The sequence below is a fragment of the Anabas testudineus genome, chromosome 6, assembly GCF_900324465.2.
Source record: "Anabas testudineus chromosome 6, fAnaTes1.2, whole genome shotgun sequence".
Lineage (NCBI taxonomy): Eukaryota > Metazoa > Chordata > Actinopteri > Anabantiformes > Anabantidae > Anabas > Anabas testudineus.
In genome coordinates this window covers 22,570,952-22,589,898 of record NC_046615.1, presented here as the reverse complement: position 1 = coordinate 22,589,898, position 18,947 = coordinate 22,570,952, and the positions used below count along the sequence as shown (strand labels likewise).

The 18,947-nt window shown below is 44.0% G+C and overlaps 2 protein-coding genes across 2 annotated transcripts in view; both read right to left on the bottom strand.

Moving 5' to 3' along the window:
• The window catches only part of grm8b (glutamate receptor, metabotropic 8b), an 88,162-nt gene extending 77,075 nt beyond the window's left edge, over window positions 1-11,087 (bottom strand). Inside the window, exons 1-2 of the mRNA XM_026366588.1 lie at window positions 10,030-11,087; window positions 7,310-8,128 (exon numbers count right to left, since the gene is read on the bottom strand). Coding sequence (XP_026222373.1) covers window positions 7,310-7,837 — 528 coding nt within the window. The 5' untranslated portion in view covers window positions 7,838-8,128; window positions 10,030-11,087. The remainder of the gene's footprint in view (window positions 1-7,309; window positions 8,129-10,029) is intronic.
• A 298-nt stretch (window positions 11,088-11,385) lies between these two features.
• On the bottom strand, window positions 11,386-17,919 carry LOC113166458 (peroxisomal succinyl-coenzyme A thioesterase-like). Its single transcript, XM_026366595.1, has 11 exons — window positions 17,724-17,919; window positions 17,492-17,591; window positions 17,215-17,405; window positions 16,445-16,614; window positions 14,041-14,160; window positions 13,853-13,935; window positions 13,657-13,750; window positions 13,335-13,415; window positions 12,652-12,799; window positions 12,431-12,563; window positions 11,386-11,829 (listed from the first exon to the last, which is right to left on the bottom strand). The coding sequence occupies exons 1-10, from the start codon at window positions 17,917-17,919 to the stop codon at window positions 12,436-12,438; spliced, it is 1,311 nt and encodes a 436-aa protein (XP_026222380.1). The 3' UTR covers window positions 11,386-11,829; window positions 12,431-12,435.
• Between the last annotated feature and the right edge of the window lie 1,028 nt (window positions 17,920-18,947).

The following is an 18,947-nucleotide window of genomic DNA, read 5'->3' as shown; positions in this document are numbered from 1 at the left end:
TGTTCAGGTACAGCAAAGAGTGTAGGCCGTTGACCCCAACCCCAATAAAAGATGAAAAACATAAAAATGAGGCATCGATCAAACCGTAGCTCAAAAATCTATGATTGGTTTCAATAGATGCCTGCGTCCCTGAGGGGGGGGAGTGCTCTTACAACAACGACTTGTGAGTCATAAGAGTCATTAGTCATTTTTCTTTTCATGTAACTAGGAGCTGATCACAATAAGAGACCGAAACACATTACAGCAGCTATAATGTGACGAAGAACCTGAAGCTGCAGCTCCTTCAGTTTGAATTTAGTGGTTTTAGTTGATTCTCACTGTTCTCATTGTGTCAACAATCGCAGGATGTAAAGACGTCAATTAGGAATGGGGATGGAACAAAAAGCAGATTTCACTTGTGTTTTCAGTCAGTCAACATGGTCGATCAATAGCTGAGTCATAGTGTCACAGATCAAAGGTCAGAGGTCAGGGCCTGTGCACTCAGATAACAGACTTAAAGCACCTCTGAGCAGAGCGTTTGAACTCCGATCCATTATGCTGATTGTAAAGCAGCAGGTCAAAGGTCATCATATCTTCCCTGTGGCTGCTCACACTCAAGGTGGAGGGGTTTCTCTTCCCGGAGTGTGTCCTGAACAAAACTCAAAATAACAGAGAGTCTGAATTATTCCTGTTGCATAAGCGAACCCCCGTAGGGTTCCCATCCACCATTCAGCAGCTGAGAAGAGTCCTGCCGTCTGTTAGTGATGCTTCACTTCAGCAGTGAGACCTCCATCTGTAGGGCACTGTAATCGCAAAAAAGAAGAAGAGGAGGAGCACGAGGGAAGACCGGTGATGCTGTGTGTGAATGAGGCAAAAGGAAAATGTGAGGAGGAGGAGGAAGAAGCTTCCACAGTGAAGCAGGTACACTGACGGAGTCTTGTCTGGAGAGACGTCTACAGAGGTGCTGCACAAAAGCTGTTTTGTAATTTAGAAATAATAAAGTTAATGTAAAGATAATGTTTATAATGAGGCAGGATGAAAACCCCTTTTTATTATTTACCACATACGTAGACATAAACCAAAAGGCCTAAATGAATCCAGAACAGGAAGAATGACTTTCCACGGAGCCACATGTAAGGATAGAACTCAAAGAAGAGCAGGAAGTCACATTTAAGACGCCAACGCCAATGCTTGCAGTTTTGAGTGATCTTCCATCTCCCATTGTTTAAATCTAACTCAAGTTTCAAGCAATTAAGTAATGAAAAGTAATTTCATGCAGGTCAGAGACAAGTCAGACAAGACAATGTAAGACAGCGGAGTCAAATCTCTTCTGAGATCCAGCTACAGCACACATATAAATCCTAGACGTAAACCAGAAGAGTCTTAAGTCATTAAAAAAAAGCTCGGCATCAACTTCTATCTCATCCTGAGAAAGCAAATCAGTTCAATGTTGAACTTCTGGAAGACATTAAGGATTTCACGCTTACTATTTCCATTATGGTGTCAAAACTTTATTTAATGCAGTAATATGAAACAAAAGCTGGAGACTGAGTCCACGCCTCCCTCTTCCTGTTGTCATACACACTCTGCTTTGCTCTTCATGCTGCACATTTCTATTAAAAACTATCCAGAACATCCAGATCATACTGTAGCTTTAGGTTGGTAGATTTTAATTTTGTACAGTACACATTAGATATAACAGGAGAGAGGTTCCAGGCAGCTTTTAGCAGCAGAATGATGGACTGAAAACTGTCTGGATTACAAACTGAGGAAGTAAAAATTAGCGTGAAGCATAAAAATCTTTATTAACACTGACAATGGAACAATGGGGACAATGACTTAATCTAAATTCAGACAGCTTAACAAGGTTGTTATTATCAGCCACACTAATGAATTCCCACTACAATGCCCCTCGATTAAATTCCATTATCCACACTGTCCCCCATCACTTTTTCCTCCTCAGAGAGAAATTACTTTAGCTACGCAACAAAGGCATCAGGTAATCGAGACACATCAGCGAGCAGACGCCTCCAACTCGCACCGATCGTTGATTGAAGCAGGTTTTGATGGTTTCAGTGAACAAACACATGAGAGCGTAACAGTCCCACATCGTTAGAGTCATTTAAGATGAGATCTAAGATGAAATGTGATGAAGTCTCGAGTTATTTAAGACAAGTCTGAGTTGTGTCTCATTTGAGTCACGTGTAGAATCACTGAAAACAAGTTTTGTCATTTGACAGAAGTTTGAAATAAAGGGCTCAAAGGAGTCAGGTCTCCAGTCCTTAAAAATAACACTTGACTCAAGTCAGTTTGAAGTCAAACATTTAGATAAATCACTGGAGACAAGATTTATTTATATGACATGTAATTAAGACCAGTCTGAGTCATTAGTCTCATCATTTGAAACGGAGACAGAGTCGAGCTGCTCGCTGTTTTCCACCTGTTACACGTCAGAAACGTGGGAACTGGTATAAAACGTGACTTTAAAGCTAAAGATGATCTGAAGAATCTACGAACGCCGTTACAATGATGTGACATCACGAGACAATACCTTTGGAGAACACCTTAACGGCTGCAGTATGATCATAACACAAAGTCCAGGTTTCCCAGTGTCACCGCTCATCATCCAGCGAACCTCAACTACGGAGACGCCACACATGGCGTGTGTGATACTTTAAGCTTAAAGGCCTCCGCTTTCCTTTTGGCCACAGATGATGTGTTATTTCTTTATGCGAACCATCTGCTGACGTGTTTAGAGTTAGCACAGAGTAGCGTCGCGTTAGCAGGTAACACTTCAGAGTGAAAACCAGCCTCGAGTTTCACACGTGTTTACACAGTTTAAAGATCTGCTGAAGACCTCTGAAGTCTCCTGTGACTAAAGCAGCAGGAAGCAGACACTTATCCCGACATCAATACATTATTTTTAGTCCAATTTACACTCAGTCTAACTTTAGACAAATATCTGCTTGTTGTAAAACTGCAGCAACAAACTGAACGATGATAAGACGATGATAAGGTTCTTCAGGAAACACTGTCACACTGAAACACTCATGGCGTTCCCCAAGATTTAGCTTTCACAAGAATGGGATGAACAGACGAGCTGAAAGCAGGAAATAGAAAATAGAAAAAATAAATAAGTAAATAAGAGTATGGAAAACCAGACCTGCATCATTAAATCCTGAATAACTGATAACTGTTTGATCATCATCAGTATCACACACCCTCCTCTGCTCAGCTGCCTGCATGTTGCACAGCTAAAGAACTGAGCTTCTTTTATAGATGACGAGCAGAGTCGTGCTGCTGGAAGCTCGGCTCTCCTCCTCCCTCTGACAGGGCACATGGAACCATGCAGAAAGGGTCCCTCTGTTTTTTAGTCCGCCCTCTGTTATTTTCTCACCAGTTTCATTTTTTATTTAGAGCTTCTGGCCGAGCTTCTGCAAGCTCATAAACAGAACCTCAGTGGTTCTGTCTCTCCCACGCAGAAGTGGAAATGTAACGCAGCGTCGTGAGCGACTGTCGCAGCGCAGCATCCTCCTGAACACCAGGCTGGGCTCAGACTGTGTGATAGTGTGTGAAATGGATGTGCAAATATTATGCAAATATGCACTGAAAGCATATCACAGTTTCTGATGGAGAAACTCACCTCTGACACCTTCAGTGAAGCAACTGAAGAGACACGAGAGATTTTTCTTAACAGCTGGACAGATGCTGTTGATTTATCTATATTTAGGTCCTTACCAACAGTCTAGCTGAGGATGATGTTAGAGCTGCAAGTGTTATGTCATTCAAATCAGAAGGATTCATCCTCATTCTAAGTACTACACATTAGCTGACAGCTTATTTAAACTGATATCATTTGACATGAATTAACTTTAACATTGCACTGGGTGATCCTTTCAAATGCACCTCCAGTATATGTTGTTGTGCTGAACGAACCCCTTCCTGTGTATTCATGCATCCATACAATAAAAATGCTTTTTCAATTCAGAACTTTTTTTATATGTAATGATGTGATAATCTATGTTACATTACTGCACACAGTGAATTAAACAACAGCTGGGATCAACTTTTCATGTCAGTGCACCATGAGAAACAGCTGCCTGAGCGTGTTATTTATGCTGCATTCAGCTCAGAGCGATGAAGCCACTGATGGTTTGTCAAGTTTCTTATTTCTCTTGTCTCATCTAGGTTTGGGCTGCAGACAAAACCAACAGAGCTCTCATTGTTATAGGTGCAACAACGCCCACTTCTTACCACATCCAACCACACGAAGCGGTTCAGGCTGTGGTCACGAGTCAAATAAACTTATAGGTTTCAATCAGAGAAGGCAGGAGATGTTGAAGATCGGAGTACTTCCTCCAACACTGTCCCAGGAAGGGATGACCTGCACACCTGCAGTATGTATATTGATTAAATGATGCACATATTAAAAGTTTAAGAGTTTAAAAAGTTCACTCAGGGAGCTGTTTGTATTTTTGTCACTTTAACTGAGAACATGTTGCCAATTAAAAACAAACTGCAGTCAGCCACTTGGAGTTTGTGTCAGTGCTACTGAGCAGCAGCAGCAGCAGCAGCAGCAGCATGAGGGAACCTCTGCGTCAGCACAATCTGGCTATCCCCTCCCCTCTGCCACCCCTCCTCTCCACCCCCCTGGGGGGCAACTCCGGCTAATTTTAGATAAGTGATGTTGGGCCTTTCTGTCTTCATTAAGCTGGCCGTGCTCTAACACATACACATGAATCATACAGCTCATCACTAATTTAGCGTATAGGAATTTGTTTGCTGCTGTGCGCAGCAACGCGCCGCCTGCAGATACAGTTCGTCTGCGTGTTCTGCACACACTGAATTAGACAGGGCAACAGCTGGGATCAACTTTTTTATGTCAACGCACCGCGAGAAACAGCCGTCTGAACACGTTATTTATGCAGCATTCAGCTCAGGGCGACGATAAAGCTAATGAAGAACTAAAGAACGAGCATGTTGCCTCCACTACTTAGTGGCGGTTTCACAGTTTGTTAAGTTTGTTATTTTTGTTCTTGCCTTTTTTATTTCGAGGCTGCCAGTCAAGTCTACTGTATCTGCAGAAGTCAAACATCTCACTTTTTGTTAACAACAAGATTTTTTTATCAGTCCAAACAGCAGAAGTTCTTCTAATTCCAGCCTATGGGAAAAATGAATGGGACAATTATACTGGAACCCAGAGTGGTCCACAGGCCCTGCTCCAAGCTTGTGCACAAACCTAAAATGTTCAGGTCTTATTAGGTTTCATTCATGCAGAGATTCCAGGAGATAACCACTTCTGTCATGTCTTCTATTCACAAACTGACTCTTTCATTAGTAACAATAAAAATGTTTAGAGCTACACACCAGTCGGGAAAAAATATATCAAAAGGAGAAAATAAAATCTGCAAACAGACTTTCAAAGGTGAAAAATATAGCAAAGAAAAATGTCTAGTTGTTAATATAAAAATAATTATGTAAGTATGTAATTTTAAACACATTATGTCCCATCAGGTGGTTAATTCATAACAATACTTTGTGAAATTTGTATCTGCATCTAAAGTTAAAGGAGCTACACCTCAAATAGATGTAGTCTCTACTGTAACGGAGTAGAAGTAAACAAACTGAAACCCGTTATATTCCCACTTCCTCTGTGTTGTTAATTAAATGTTTACTTAAGTTAAACAGTCACGTCAGATTCAGTAAGTGAACACGTCACGGTTTATAAAGCTGCACTGATGCAATGAACAGGTAATGTATTGTGCATCGTGGCCTAGACGAGAAGCTCCACTGGTCGAATCTGTTTGAGTTGTGACTGCACCTGGCCCTCATCGTGCTCAGAGCTCCTTTACCAGATGCATCAAAATGAGCAAAGACGAAATCGTGTCGTGTTTCAAGTTTCATGTTTGGTGAAAAAGTCAGGTGAGCTCTGCACAGGTGTTAGTCCCATCCAGAGTTTACTACTTTCTGAGAAGTAGTGTACTGCAGGTTTCAGGTTTGCACATCACACTTGACTTTTCACATCATACACTCAGAGAAACTTTTCACCTGCATCAGAAGAATGTCAAAACAAGCCTGTAGCACCAACCTGCACCGTAAAGGTCAAACATCCAAGTGAAGCAACAATAAGCAAAACACATTTTTGAGCAGAGCAACCGAATAAGGTCATGAAACATTCACTACCAATACTGAGATTGAGGCATCATCCATCAGCTATACCTGCACATCCATTAGAGGGTCACAGCAGGTTCAAGTATCCTACCCAGCTTTAACATTTACTTGTATGAAAACAAAAGCTGTTCACCTCTCCTCTGCACGAGCAGCCTCAGGATTTCCACGTCACTGACGAGCTGATTGACACTTTCTATGCAGAGGTCGACTGAAACCTGACAGTGATCCGCTCACACTGATAAAACGCTTCATACTGACATCTGTCTCCAATACATTACATCTGTTACAGAGCTGCGGTTTTTATTCAGCAGGGGAATAAGTGAGGGTTGTACTTAACCCACAGTTTCTTCCTAGCTTCAGTGTGTGGAACCAACCTGGTGACAGATACTTAATCTCATCTGCGGTTGGCAAGTGTGACAAACAGGATGTACACAGACAATAAGTCACCTGTCAGAAGTTGGTATCCAAGACGTATGGATCAGAGGATCAAGAATTTTTTGCTTTAGGCAAAAATTACAGGGCACCAAAGTCAAAAAGCTGGTTCTCAGTTAAAGTTTGTTACAGTGTCACATAAATTCAGAAATACAGTGATAAGAGGTTGGTTCATCAAAATAAAACGATTGTACAGGGATTTCTTTCTAATAGCATTAACGATGCTTTAATAAATGCTTTATTAGCAACTATATCAGTAAACTGCAGCCTTCCTGGATCTCCTCTCAAACTGGGTGTGGATGTGGTTATTTTTGTGAATGCTGATTCGAGTGTTATCAAACCACTCAATGACCAAGCAGTAGGTGGTTATTGTTGATGAGTGGGGTAATTAGGCGACATCTAGCACCGCTAGTAAATATAATAGAATGAAGGCCGGTTTGCAACGGCAGCATGTTGAGCTGGAATCGAAAGACATGATTCAAACTGTTTGTGCTGTAACTTTACTCAGCATTTCACTGAGTATAACCCAAACCATGGTCATCTCCCTAAACCTCATATCAACCTACTGAATCTCTGGTTCAACAGAGGCTTAAAGTCTTATTTACTGTTTCTGATCATGTAAGCAGCTAAAAACCTGATGTTGGCCAACAGTAGTAGGCCCACTCCAATTAAAACAACTTCAAGGAGCCATAAGCAGCAGAAACGTCACCCGACAGCGTTTTCTTACCTTGAACAGTCGCAGGATGTTGGCCACCATGATTGACACGGAGCTGGACGACGCCCCTATGACGCCCACCACTTTATCCGGCTTGGCGAAGATGGGCGGTTCTCCGTTAGAGCAGCGAACGTCTGAGCCATCCCTCTCGATGAGCGCCTGGACGAAGGTGAGCGACTGTTCCAGGGCGTAAGTGTCCCGCGAACATGTGTCCAGGATGCGTGCTCCCAGAGTCACGTTGGGCAGCAGCTCCGGGTCCTTATTGATGAGATCAATGGCAAACAGCATGGCCTCCAGCCGGTGGATGCCCTTCTCCTTCTTCAGCTCACCACAAGGCACACCCCTCTCACCACGGGCATGTACAGGGAACAAACCACCCAGGATGATGTCACCATCCAGCCGGATGGAGTGAGCATACTCCTGCTGAGTTTGCTGAGAGTCCCCCAACATGGCTGGTTTCGGGGAGGCAGAGCCTAGCAGCCAGCAGCTTTTCAGCATCAGCAGAGACAGGAAGTAGTGGCCAGAGACAACCGGGGCCATTTTTCTGAGAGTTGAGTTGCAGGGACAGCGAGTCGTGATATGAGGGCACTGTAAACAGGCTGGTGGCTGTAGCAGCAGGCAGGGAGAGTGGCGAGGATGGGATGGGCCAGACCATTGAGTCCCCCGTCAACCAGGACAGGGTTGACCACAGGGGGTGCTCCCACCTACGAGCACTGAACCAGAGGATTTCCTGTGGTGCAGGTTTTCGTCTGTGACATCCCTGTGTGAGGCAGCAGAGGACGGCGAGCTTTAAGGTCTCAGCAGCTCCAGGATTTACATTCTTCCAAAAACCTGTTGAGATCCAGACAGAGAAGGAAACAATCAGTACACGATCATCAATCTGTAGGTTACTGCCACACGTGGCTGCCTCTGTCCTCTGCTCTAAAGTCTGTTAGAACATGATTGCAAATACTGGAACTAAGCTCTGAACTCAACTAATGATGTTAAATATCTTGGCAGCTTACAGTAAATAAGAAGACCTCACAGATGAAGATACAGGTGCTGATGTCTTCATCCAGCTTACTGCAAAGAGTACGATAGCTGGCTACAGTAATAAATCAAAAGGTGCTCTGGTAGACAGCACCCAGTGGTTTAAGGGCGGCAGAGTAGCTTGAGCAAACAGGATACCTTCATAATCCAGTGTCGACGGTACGGTGGACGGGTTGTATAATGAGTTTTCTGTTTTCAAGAAGAGGAAACAATCAGGAGTCGAACCAAATGACTACGTTTGGTTTGAGATGTGGATCAGTAGTTGGTGCTGTTTTTGTTGTGTGGAGTTCAGCTCTGAATTAAAGCTTGTTAGGAAGCAGGTCTGGAGTTCGCTGAAGCCAAACTGTGATATAGAGAAGGCCCTGAGAACGCGCCAACATGCTTCACTTAAGAAGGTTGACACTGTAAATACTGTTAAACATTAACATGCTACCGTCATTGTGACCATTCTATTGTTAGTGTTCAGCTCGTAGCCCCGAGTACAGAGCAGGTGCTAAAATGAACTGAAACTGAATGAAGTGATTGATGAATGTTCTTCTTTTGGCATCTAGAAGCTGTGTCTCAGTTCAGCAGACAAGCTTCAAAGGACGCGGTCTACAAAGGCACCAGGCACCCTTTGGTTTTTAGGAAGCTTCGAAATAGAAAAAGCTTTGTTGTATCAGCTGTATGTAATAATAATCTGATGCTTGGCTTCATTTTAACACTGTTTCTGTCCCAGCTGACATATAGAGACACACACACGTTCACACCACTGGGTTATTGAGAGTCACAAGTTAACCTGACTGCATGTTTTCAGGAGAAAACACAGGGTGGCTGAACTGGGATCAGGCCTGTGGTCACGTCACCTGACATGCTGCTGGCTGAGTCTCTGACTGGATGATGATCTGCTGACAATAGGTGGAATAAACTCAGCTGCAGGACTGAGGATACAGATCCTTCATCTTTTCATCTTCTTCTGTGACTCTTCCACTTTTCTTTTATGTGTCTCACTCCAAGAACTGCTCCTCTCCCATTAGAGGTAATTTCTCACACACTCATCCTGAGGCAAACAGAAGTGAACCACATCTGAACCACACTGAGTAGACGTGGACGCGCGTGCACGTGTGCTTTAGTCTCTCCCATACACGCACACACACACACAGTCAGCAGTTGCGCACACTCAAATCTAATATGCAAAGAAAACCCCCAGGCACACACACACACACACACGCGCGCGCCAACAATAGTGATAATAATAGACGCGCGTGCACAAACTGTATGTTGTACGCGGGCGCACGAAACTGCGGAAGCATCACCAAGACGCGCACACACACGCGTGCACACAGTGAGAGCCTCTACGTGCACAGGCAGGCTGATGCGCGTTTTAGTGTCTCAAACACACACACACACACACACACACACACACACCGTGAACGCACAGATGCACGCGCACGGGCGAATCTGCACAAGAGCCCAAGTTGCATTCCAGCAGATGGAGCTGAAACGTGGAGAATCGTGAAACTGATCCGGAACCAGGTGCAACACAAAACCCGAAACCCGCCCAGCAGTAGCATCTGAGCGGGAGCCTCCCACTGGATCCTGGATCCTGGATCCGTGCTACTGGAGGATTTCCAGTCATCTCCCTCATCATACAGCAGATCCACTTCACTGATCTGCACCCACACCTTTAATTGAAAATTAAATATCGTGACGCGTTCAGGTACCTCTGAGCTGCAGGACCAGGTGCTTCCTCTCTCGGTGTCAGGGGTCAGCCAGATGTTTTCTGTCTCCAGCTGTTTTGTCACATCACAAACTCGATCCGGATCCGCGTCTAGTCATGATAGATAAAAATCCACTGTTCTTTTCCTGAACTGACAGGACAGAGCTGATCCTGGTCCACAGAGAAGCAACGAAATCCTGTCGAGCAGGTTTCTGCTGCTCCGGATCACCTGCAGGTGTCGGTTCGACTCCTGGGCACTCAGCCCGGGTTGGACGCTCCGGAGCCCGGGCACCTCTCCCTCCACAGACAGCACTCAGACCAGTGTGTTAACACGTCAAAGACATGTCCACATCAGGGTCGGTTTGTTCCATAAGACCCAACTCACGGACGCGCGTCTGTTGTCGCTCCTCGGAGCTCCCTGAAGTGCGCGGTGCGACGCGGCTGTCCTGCGTCACTGGAAACACGGGGAGGCTCTCAGGCTCATCACACCCGCGGACTTCAGGTTGGTGGGAGTCCGGGGGTCTCATCAAGTTCCGTGGTCACAGAGCTGGTCTCAGTTCTGAGCAAGGAACTGCATGACCCGGGTCCTTGATGGAGGAGAAGTGCGTCCGGACAAACACACGAACCCAATGAGGAGGAACATGTGCGCGCTTCGTGCAGTAACAGATGAAGTTAATGAGCTTCATCCTGCAGCCTGACAGCAGGAGAAGCTGATGGAGGGTCCAGCAGCGCAGGTGAGATGGAGGCAGGACGCCCCTTAGCGGACAAACACCACAACTACACGCAACCTGCCGCTGCAGCTCTTCTTCAGGAAGCAGAGGAGGAAAAGGGACTCCACCAAGTCAACTGGCTTCTTCTAGTTGGTAAATAAACATAATGAGAAACGTCCCTCTGCTTTTCATATATTAGAATATCTCAGATCAGGATGAACAGGTTAGTGTGAGGAACCACACCAACACACAGCTGTGACTTTTATTGGAGACATGTTACTGTCTTTAACAAATGGGGCTGGAGCCACTTCACTGGCACTCTGTGGTTTCATTGACTTGTTGGCAGCTTTCTTTACTATTCTTTATTGAATATCAGTAGATGAAGAACACACCTGTGAGCTGAATAACCAATTAAAAAAGCTAAATTAGCAAATAATACATCATCAATCAGCCCTATAATAGTCAAATGAATATTTTTTAATCAAATCACAGTTGAGTGTTAATCAATTGATAAACACCAATGAATAAATTGGCATCAACTCATAATAAGTAATAAAATGTTAAGAAACTCAAAAGTCCCTTAGTTTTAATTGGTAATGAAATGAACTCGTCATCATTTTAAATCATCAATAAAGTACAAAAATATCAGGTAATCATAAAAGTCATAGAACTAAAGTAGTAAATAAAAAGAGTTTTCACATATAAACTAAACACAGGGACTGAAAAACCGAAGAGAGATGATCTCAGACCTGTTTTAGAAGAAGAAGCCTCCCACAGTAATGATTAAGAAAAAGGTTTATACTGTGTTTGGGAACATGTGGACATGATGGAGATCATTTAAAAGTACATACAGGGATCTTCTAAAAACGACTACAAAGAATCTATCATTTTAAACTAGCTCTGTTCTGTAATTAACAACACACGCGTGTGAACTGTTTAAATGGAGAAACCTGGTGACTCTGCTGTTTGGTCTCGTGTCAAGATTTTTAAGGTCCAAGTGTGTGTGCCTAACTCCAGATTGAAGAGTAAACAAAGATCCAAGGCCGGCTTCCAAAGAGCTGAAGTACAGCAGTGCCTGATGAGACCATGAGTCACTGTCAAACAAAAATGACAAAGAAAATTAACTTTCAAAGAAAAAAAACGCGTGTGCAGGGCGTAATAAACTCTCAAGGCTATGAAGAAACTCTGGAACAAAACATAGTGCTGCAGTGTCAGAAAGCTCCTCGAGCAGGATAATGACCCGAGACACTCGGCTAAGAACTAAACACTGGACTACTGTGAAGTACAGTCTGCTATCCTCGTCCATTCACTCTAACCAGTCGAGGCAGATGGCCACCCGCCCCGTGCATGGTTCTGCTGGAGGTTTCTTCTGTTACAGTTCCCGTCTCCCGGCTGCTCAGGGGAACTGTTGGGTTCTCTGTATGAATTTATAAGCTTCTGACCTTATTATGTAAAGTGTTTTGAGATGGTTCTGCTTTGCTTTGGTGCTACATAAATAAACCCTAAATTGAATTGAAATTGAATTGAAGTAGCTTTTTATGGGCCCTGATGTGAATCCTGTCTGGAGAAGGCTCCTTTTAAACATGAGACAGCTGGAGCAGCTTCCTTAAGAAGAGGAGTGGGTCCACAGCGATAGATGCTAATTACTACTGTCAGAGTAAATATGTCCACATGTGAAACTGCTCGTGTTGTCACCTTAGTTACAGGTTTAAATGTGAGTCTGTAGAACCACCGAACAGATTCTCCCTCAGAAAGACCAGTATCTTCTTCCAGGCGTCTTCCTGAGCACGAGAATGTGCCACCGTCTCTCCGCCCCACAGAGCCACAACTGCAGAGACAAGAACAGAAACTCTAGTGTGAAGTCCAGATTTGGAATCTGGTGTCACTACAGTTTCCTACGATGAAGGTTAACCTACACCTCTTAGGTGTGGCTGAGGTCACTATCCTGTAGTTGCTCTGTCGAGTGTGCGACGTGTACGGAGGTTCGATGAGGTGACCGGTGTTTGGGTACGACAGCACAGTGAGCAGGTGGCCGTTCCCCGCCCGCTCCATCATCTCCTTCATCTGGAATACAGGAAGTTCAGAACCTAACCTCATATTTATCAGACAGATTCAATATGCATTCATTTTTTTATTCTTTAAATAAAATTAGTAAAATAGAATTTTTGTTGCCGTCATATCCAAACTGTAATTAAACTCCAAACTAAACATTTCAAGATCTAAGACCTGAGAAAACTGTGAGATTTGAAATGATGTGATGTTGAAAAACTTCATTTCACAGATGTTTTCTAATCAGATGATAATTATCCGACACTGTGTTTTAACTCTAGGTCAGTCATTCAGGGAAGGTTGACGTCTTTAGATGAGAACACACTCGTGACTAATTAGATGTGGATCTGTAGCTTGGCTTGGTTTGGGGACTGGAGGCGAGAGGCAGTTAGTCTGAGGATGCGTCTGCCAGCGCCTCAGACGATCACCAATCAACACAAATCTTCTTAGTTCAGAAGCATCCAGTAAATTTACAGACAGTTATATTGATTGTGTTGAGAGTCTTGTGCATCATTATGTTCTGAACTAAAATGGTTTATTCATAACATACGTCCACTGCAGACTCTTGGGCAGCACAGTTCTGATCGTCCTCCCCTACAACCAGCAACAGAGGACACTGGATTCGTCCAACCTGCTCAGAGACAAACAGCAGCAGCTTTACAGATGTATTTAAATCTCTATAAATGACCTTTAATGACACGAATCACTTTTCTGTGGATGTTGGAGCCACTTATAACCAGAGAGGTGAACAGTGCCGTTGGTAGATTCACACTAGAACATATGTTAAGTCTGTTTAAGCTTATTTACTCTACACTGTTATAGTATCACACATCATGAACAGACAGTGAGACCTTCTAGTCAGTGGTACTCACATCTATTTTGAGTGTGGGGTCGGTGGGGATGGGCAGCACCAGATCTCGCCAGATCACCTCCTTGTCTTCATTGAAGCGACTTTTCTCGCTGTTTCTGATAAAATAATGTTGAAGATGATCATTTAACTCAGATCTGACCAAAACCAAACAGGTTAAGGTATTAACAGACATCTCAACTGACCGCTGACCCACTTACTTGCTGAAAAAACTCAGTATTTGTTCGACAGATCCATCAACTGGCTGAATATGAGTCCCGCTAACACAAACCGCACACCTGGGCTGGATAATTTAGGGTTTATATTTTTATTCTGCAGCACAGTTGATTAAAAAACATCATTCAAGCCTAAAAAGTGCAAAAACATGTTTGAGTTACAGTCATCTTACCTTTATAACTTCAGAGTAAGCTGCTAGTTTGAGGGTGAGACCGGTACCGAAGGAGAGGCCCACTATGGCGATCCTGCTGCTGAGGATCTGAGGATGCTGCTGCAGCACTGTATAGGCCGTCTGCAGCAGGAAAACAAATACCAGAAGAATAAACCATTAAACCACTTGGCAGTTACAGTCCACGTGGATTCCCTTATTCCATAACATTTTACATTTACATTTACATTGTCATTACAGACTCACGAACAAGGATGAACATCCAATAAAGCAGCTTGTTTCTGTTCAGGATATAAATGTTTTTTGTGCAAGGATGCACGGTTTGTTTTATTTTTTTGAGGTGCTGGGTGCAGAGTGGCGTCATTCCTTGACACGAGTGAACATTCCTTGGTGTCGACTGTGTGGTGCTGGTACCACCAGACGACGTTCCCTGGTTGAGCGCAGTGGACGGGAGGGGATGTAGACCTGAACGATTGAATTGAGATAAGATGGAGCTGTGGAGTTAACCACTCTGTAGGCAAGAGACAGAGCTTTGAACTTGATCCTTGCAGCCACAGGAAGCCAGTGCAAAGATCTGAAGAGCGGTGTGACATGAGACCTTTTAGGTTGATTAAAAATGAGGCGTGCTGCCGCATTTTGGATCATCTGGAGGGGTTTGGTCGTGGATGCCGGTAAACCCATCAGTAGTGCATTGCAGTAATCCAGGCGAGATAAGATCAACGCCTGTACAATGAGTTGGGTTGTGTACTCCGTCAGATAGGGTCTGATCTTTCTGATATTGTGGAGGGCATATCTACACGACCTAGCGACTGTGGCGATGTGATCTGTGAAGGTCAGCTGGTCGTCAATGATGACCCCCAGGTTTCTGGCTGACTTAGCGGGGGCAATCACTGCAGATCCAATGTTAATGCTGATGTTGTGTTGAGTTGAAGGTCTGGCAGGGAAGACTAGAAGTTCAGTTTTGGGTATGTTGAGTTGAAGGTGTCTTTTTCTCATCCAGGCAGAGATGTCAGAGAGACAGGCAGAGATGCGAGATGAGACAGTTGAGTCATCCGGCGGAAAAGACAGGAAGAGCTGTGTGTCATCTGCATAGCAGTGATAAGAAAAGCCATGAGAATGGATGATAGAGCCTAGAGAAGAAGTATAGATTGAAAAAAGAAGAGGACCAAGGACTGAGCCCTGCGGTACACCTGTGGAGAGGTTATGAGAGTCAGAGACACGCCCCTGCCAGGATACCTTAAAGGTTCGTTCGGACAAGTATGACCGAAGCCAGACTAGAGCTGATCCAGAGATGCCCAGGTCTGAGAGGGCAGTCATGAGAATCTGATGGTTCACAGTGTCAAAGGCTGCAGATAGATCTAATAGAATAAGGACAGAAGAGTTACCTGCAGCTTTTGCCACCCGTAGGGAATCCACAACAGTCAGAAGTGCCGTCTCTGTGGAGTGACCACTCTTGAAGCCAGACTGATTGACATCAAGGAGGTTATTCCGGGAAAGAAAGTCAGAGAGTTGATTGAAGGCTGCACGTTCCAGAGTCTTGGCCAGGAATGAAAGAAGAGAGACCGGTCTGTAGTTCTCCACAAGGGAGGGATCCAGAGAAGGCTTCTTCAACAGTGGAGTAATCTGGGCCTGCTTGAACGAGGTGGGAAAGGTGCCTGTTGTGAGAGAGGTGTTGATGTAAGATATTTACAGAGCGTGTTATGTCTCTTGTGCTTCACAGACTTCCTGATCACTGAACAAAGGCAAAACTGAACTCTTTTATTTTTTTTTTTTTAGCTTCACATCTCCATAAACCAGCTCACCGGTCACCTTCATGTAAAGGAACCGGTTATAAACTAGATGTGACCTTTGTCTCAGAGGACTTCAACTGTGTAATTATCTGTTAAAAATTATCTGAACTGTTGGTTTAAAACGTTATAAAGTTCTCGGAGGCAAATCGGTAAAGTTGTGATTTTCAGCCGAATAAAGAAAACTTAAATCTTAAAAATCTTAAAATTCATTCCTCTCCTGTCCAGCTCTTGACCTAGTTAGTAGTTTCCTATACTACATATGTTTACTTGAGCTCAAGTTAAACTGCTAAATTCAGCCCTTGACCAGTCTCTGTTGTGCCTGAGTCAGCGTCTCTGTAAAGCCGAGTTAACCTCTCAACCAGTTTTTTTCCATGCACCAAAACACACTGATACTGGACACACAACCTGACATCTGCAGCCAAGATTTAATCTGCATAACTCAACACGTGTGTTTCACATGCAAACAAGTGATCAGAACCAATGTTCAGTCTGTGGCTCACAACAGGAAAACTCACCAGTCGAGTTCAAATGACTAAACTGCATTTCTTTGGAAAACAGAAACATTTAAGAAATAATTTCTATCTCCTGAAACAAGCACAGATTTTCATCACGTTTACCTCAAAGTACTGGTTGTCCACCATCTTCCCTGTTTCCAAGGTGATTTTAGGAGTCATGTAGTCGATAGCCAGGGAAGCAAAGCCGTGGGAGGCCAACAGTGCTGCACGGTACTCCATTAGCCTCCCAGAACCCCCCAGGAGGTCCAAGATGCCAGGAAAAGGCCCAGGTCCTTAAAGGTCAGCACACCACAGACAGTGTTCAGTTTACATGACTATGATTTGAACATTGTAGACACAGAGCTACAGAGCACCTGTTCCATCCACCTGTTCCCCCGCTGACGTCAAAACTTACCTGTCACCTGTCAGGTTATTAAAAGTGCTGTGAGTTGAACATGTTGAGTTACGTTTTTTTGTCTTTTTTTTTTGGACAACAACCACTTCTCCACAAAAAGTAAGAAACATCTTGATGGGAAAAGCATTCGCCGTCCACCACCCGTCCACCACCCGTCCACCACCCGTCCACCACCCGTCCACCCCCCGTCCACCACCCGTCCACCACCCTGATGTATGAACCTTTGATTGGAAAACACACGTCAGCTGCATCGTGTTTTTTGATTCCCACCAATTCACACATGTCGTTGTGCACCTCCTCAAGCTCCTCTGTTAAGCTCTTTAAGTTTGTTGCTCTGCTCCTCTACATAAGAACCCTGTGTGGTGTCGTACAGTTCTATGGGTTCTCCTCCAAACCCTGAGGTGGAGGAGGAGAGAATTCAGGTTCTGGTCTGAGCTCCCAACAGAACACCTCCCTCCAGACTCTCCTCTAGTCCTACCTGAGGGCAGGAAGAGCGTCGCAATGAGTCCTCCCTCTGTGATTGGGATTCTGCAGACACCAGGCGCCATGTACCAGCGCTCCACCACCACAGTGGCCAACGGCACCTGATCCACAAACCCCTCAGTCTGGTGACCCTGGTACACTGAGACTGTGACCTCCATGGGAGTCTGGACGTTCATCTTCCTCATCCTGAGGGATGATGGGAGAGAGTATAGCTGATGAATGTTACTGGGTTGATTTGATCAGTACTGTCTGAACAGTTCTGGTTGATCTACCTGAGTTTAGCATTGGTGCCTGGAACTGGTCTGAGGCTCCACAGTAGACCCATCTGTTCAACCCCAGAGTAAGTCCCACCCAGACTGGGATCCTCTGCCACTGTAAAGAAAAAAGCCAGAAGAATTATTCCTCACTTTAATATTCATTCTTTTTATTCCAGATTTTGTTAGAATTATTTTTATTCACAAATCAAAAATCATTTTTGATCCAGCAAAGATTTGATCCATGTACCGTTCACGGTTCCTGTAGCATCAGCGGTGTAGTGACCGAACGCGTCCCAGCTGTGTCCGTCTTCACACCGGTGGAGGGCATGAAGAGTCACCTGCAAACCAGGGGGGACCTTCTGGACCAGGACAAGGAACTTCTCATCCACGAGTCCTCTGGACGGGTGGACAGACAGCTTCACACAACACTGTTTCTCGTCCATCCTGAACTGAGCAGGAAGATAAAATAACCTCATAACATCAAAACATGAGCAACACACCAGCACTACATGTACTGTTCATTATCTGTCCACTCAGAAAAGACAAAAACACTTAGAAAACCTAAATTCATGTTTACTGAGATAAAGAGGAAAAGCCACTTACTGACAAATATAACCAAACATCCTAATACACACAGTGTATTTACCCTTGTACCCCCAGTAACATGCATTTGTAATGTAACTGTGCTGCAGCTTTTCAGCTGTTCACAGTACATGAGTGAAGGTCAAATTCATTCAGTATTGATTTTGGGTGTGTGTTTGTACAGGGGTAGGGTTCAAGGTGAAGCCTGAATGTACTTTAACCCTCTGCTGCTGCCTCCTCAAACCTTTTTCCCCCTCTGTACAATTACAGGCTGCTATTTTCTGTCACTGGTTGGTCTCTTAATATGGGGAGAGGAGGGAATTAACCAATAACAAACTTGCCCTCAGTCACCTTCAAGTGGCTATTCTTAGATCCTTTTGTGGCACGCTACACCCGGTGTCATCCACACAGTGCAGCATGTGGATAACACATGTTTCTGCTTTTGTGCAGGTGAAGCAACCTTCAGTGTTTTATGGTGCAAGAAAACAAAAGCACGGAGCTCCTGGGGCAAATTAAAAGTTACGTTAAATACATTAACTTACAATATTCAACACTTTTGTTTGTAGATCTGAAACAGTTTAGTATGAGAATCACACAAAAAGAGAAGAATCAATAGATTGAGTATAGTTTCACAGCACTGCATTAATACTGTGGACGTTTATTAGAAGTTACTTTCCTTTGACCCTTTCCTCTTCACATTTTTATTTGTTTGGTTGAGGATAGAAATGAACACAGATGGTCTAAATAGTAAGAAATCGTCTACTAAAGAATTGAAAACATTTTTTCATAGTTTAAATCACATATATGGAAATGTGAAACAGCAGAGTTTTCATAATAATGTAATTCAACAATAAACTGAAACCTGAACATTTAGATCATTAGAAAGGAG

Coding starts and splice junctions, on each gene's coding strand:
- LOC113166458 (XM_026366595.1), bottom strand. CDS start 17,919: ATGGACGAGAAACAGTGTTGTGTGAAGCTGTCTGTCCACCCGTCCAGA. Junction 17,592..17,723: donor TGCTACAGGAACCGTGAACG/GTACATGGATCA, acceptor TTTTCTTTACAG/TGGCAGAGGATCCCAGTCTG. Junction 16,615..17,214: donor GACGCTCTTCCTGCCCTCAG/GTAGGACTAGAG, acceptor CTGACCTTTAAG/GACCTGGGCCTTTTCCTGGC.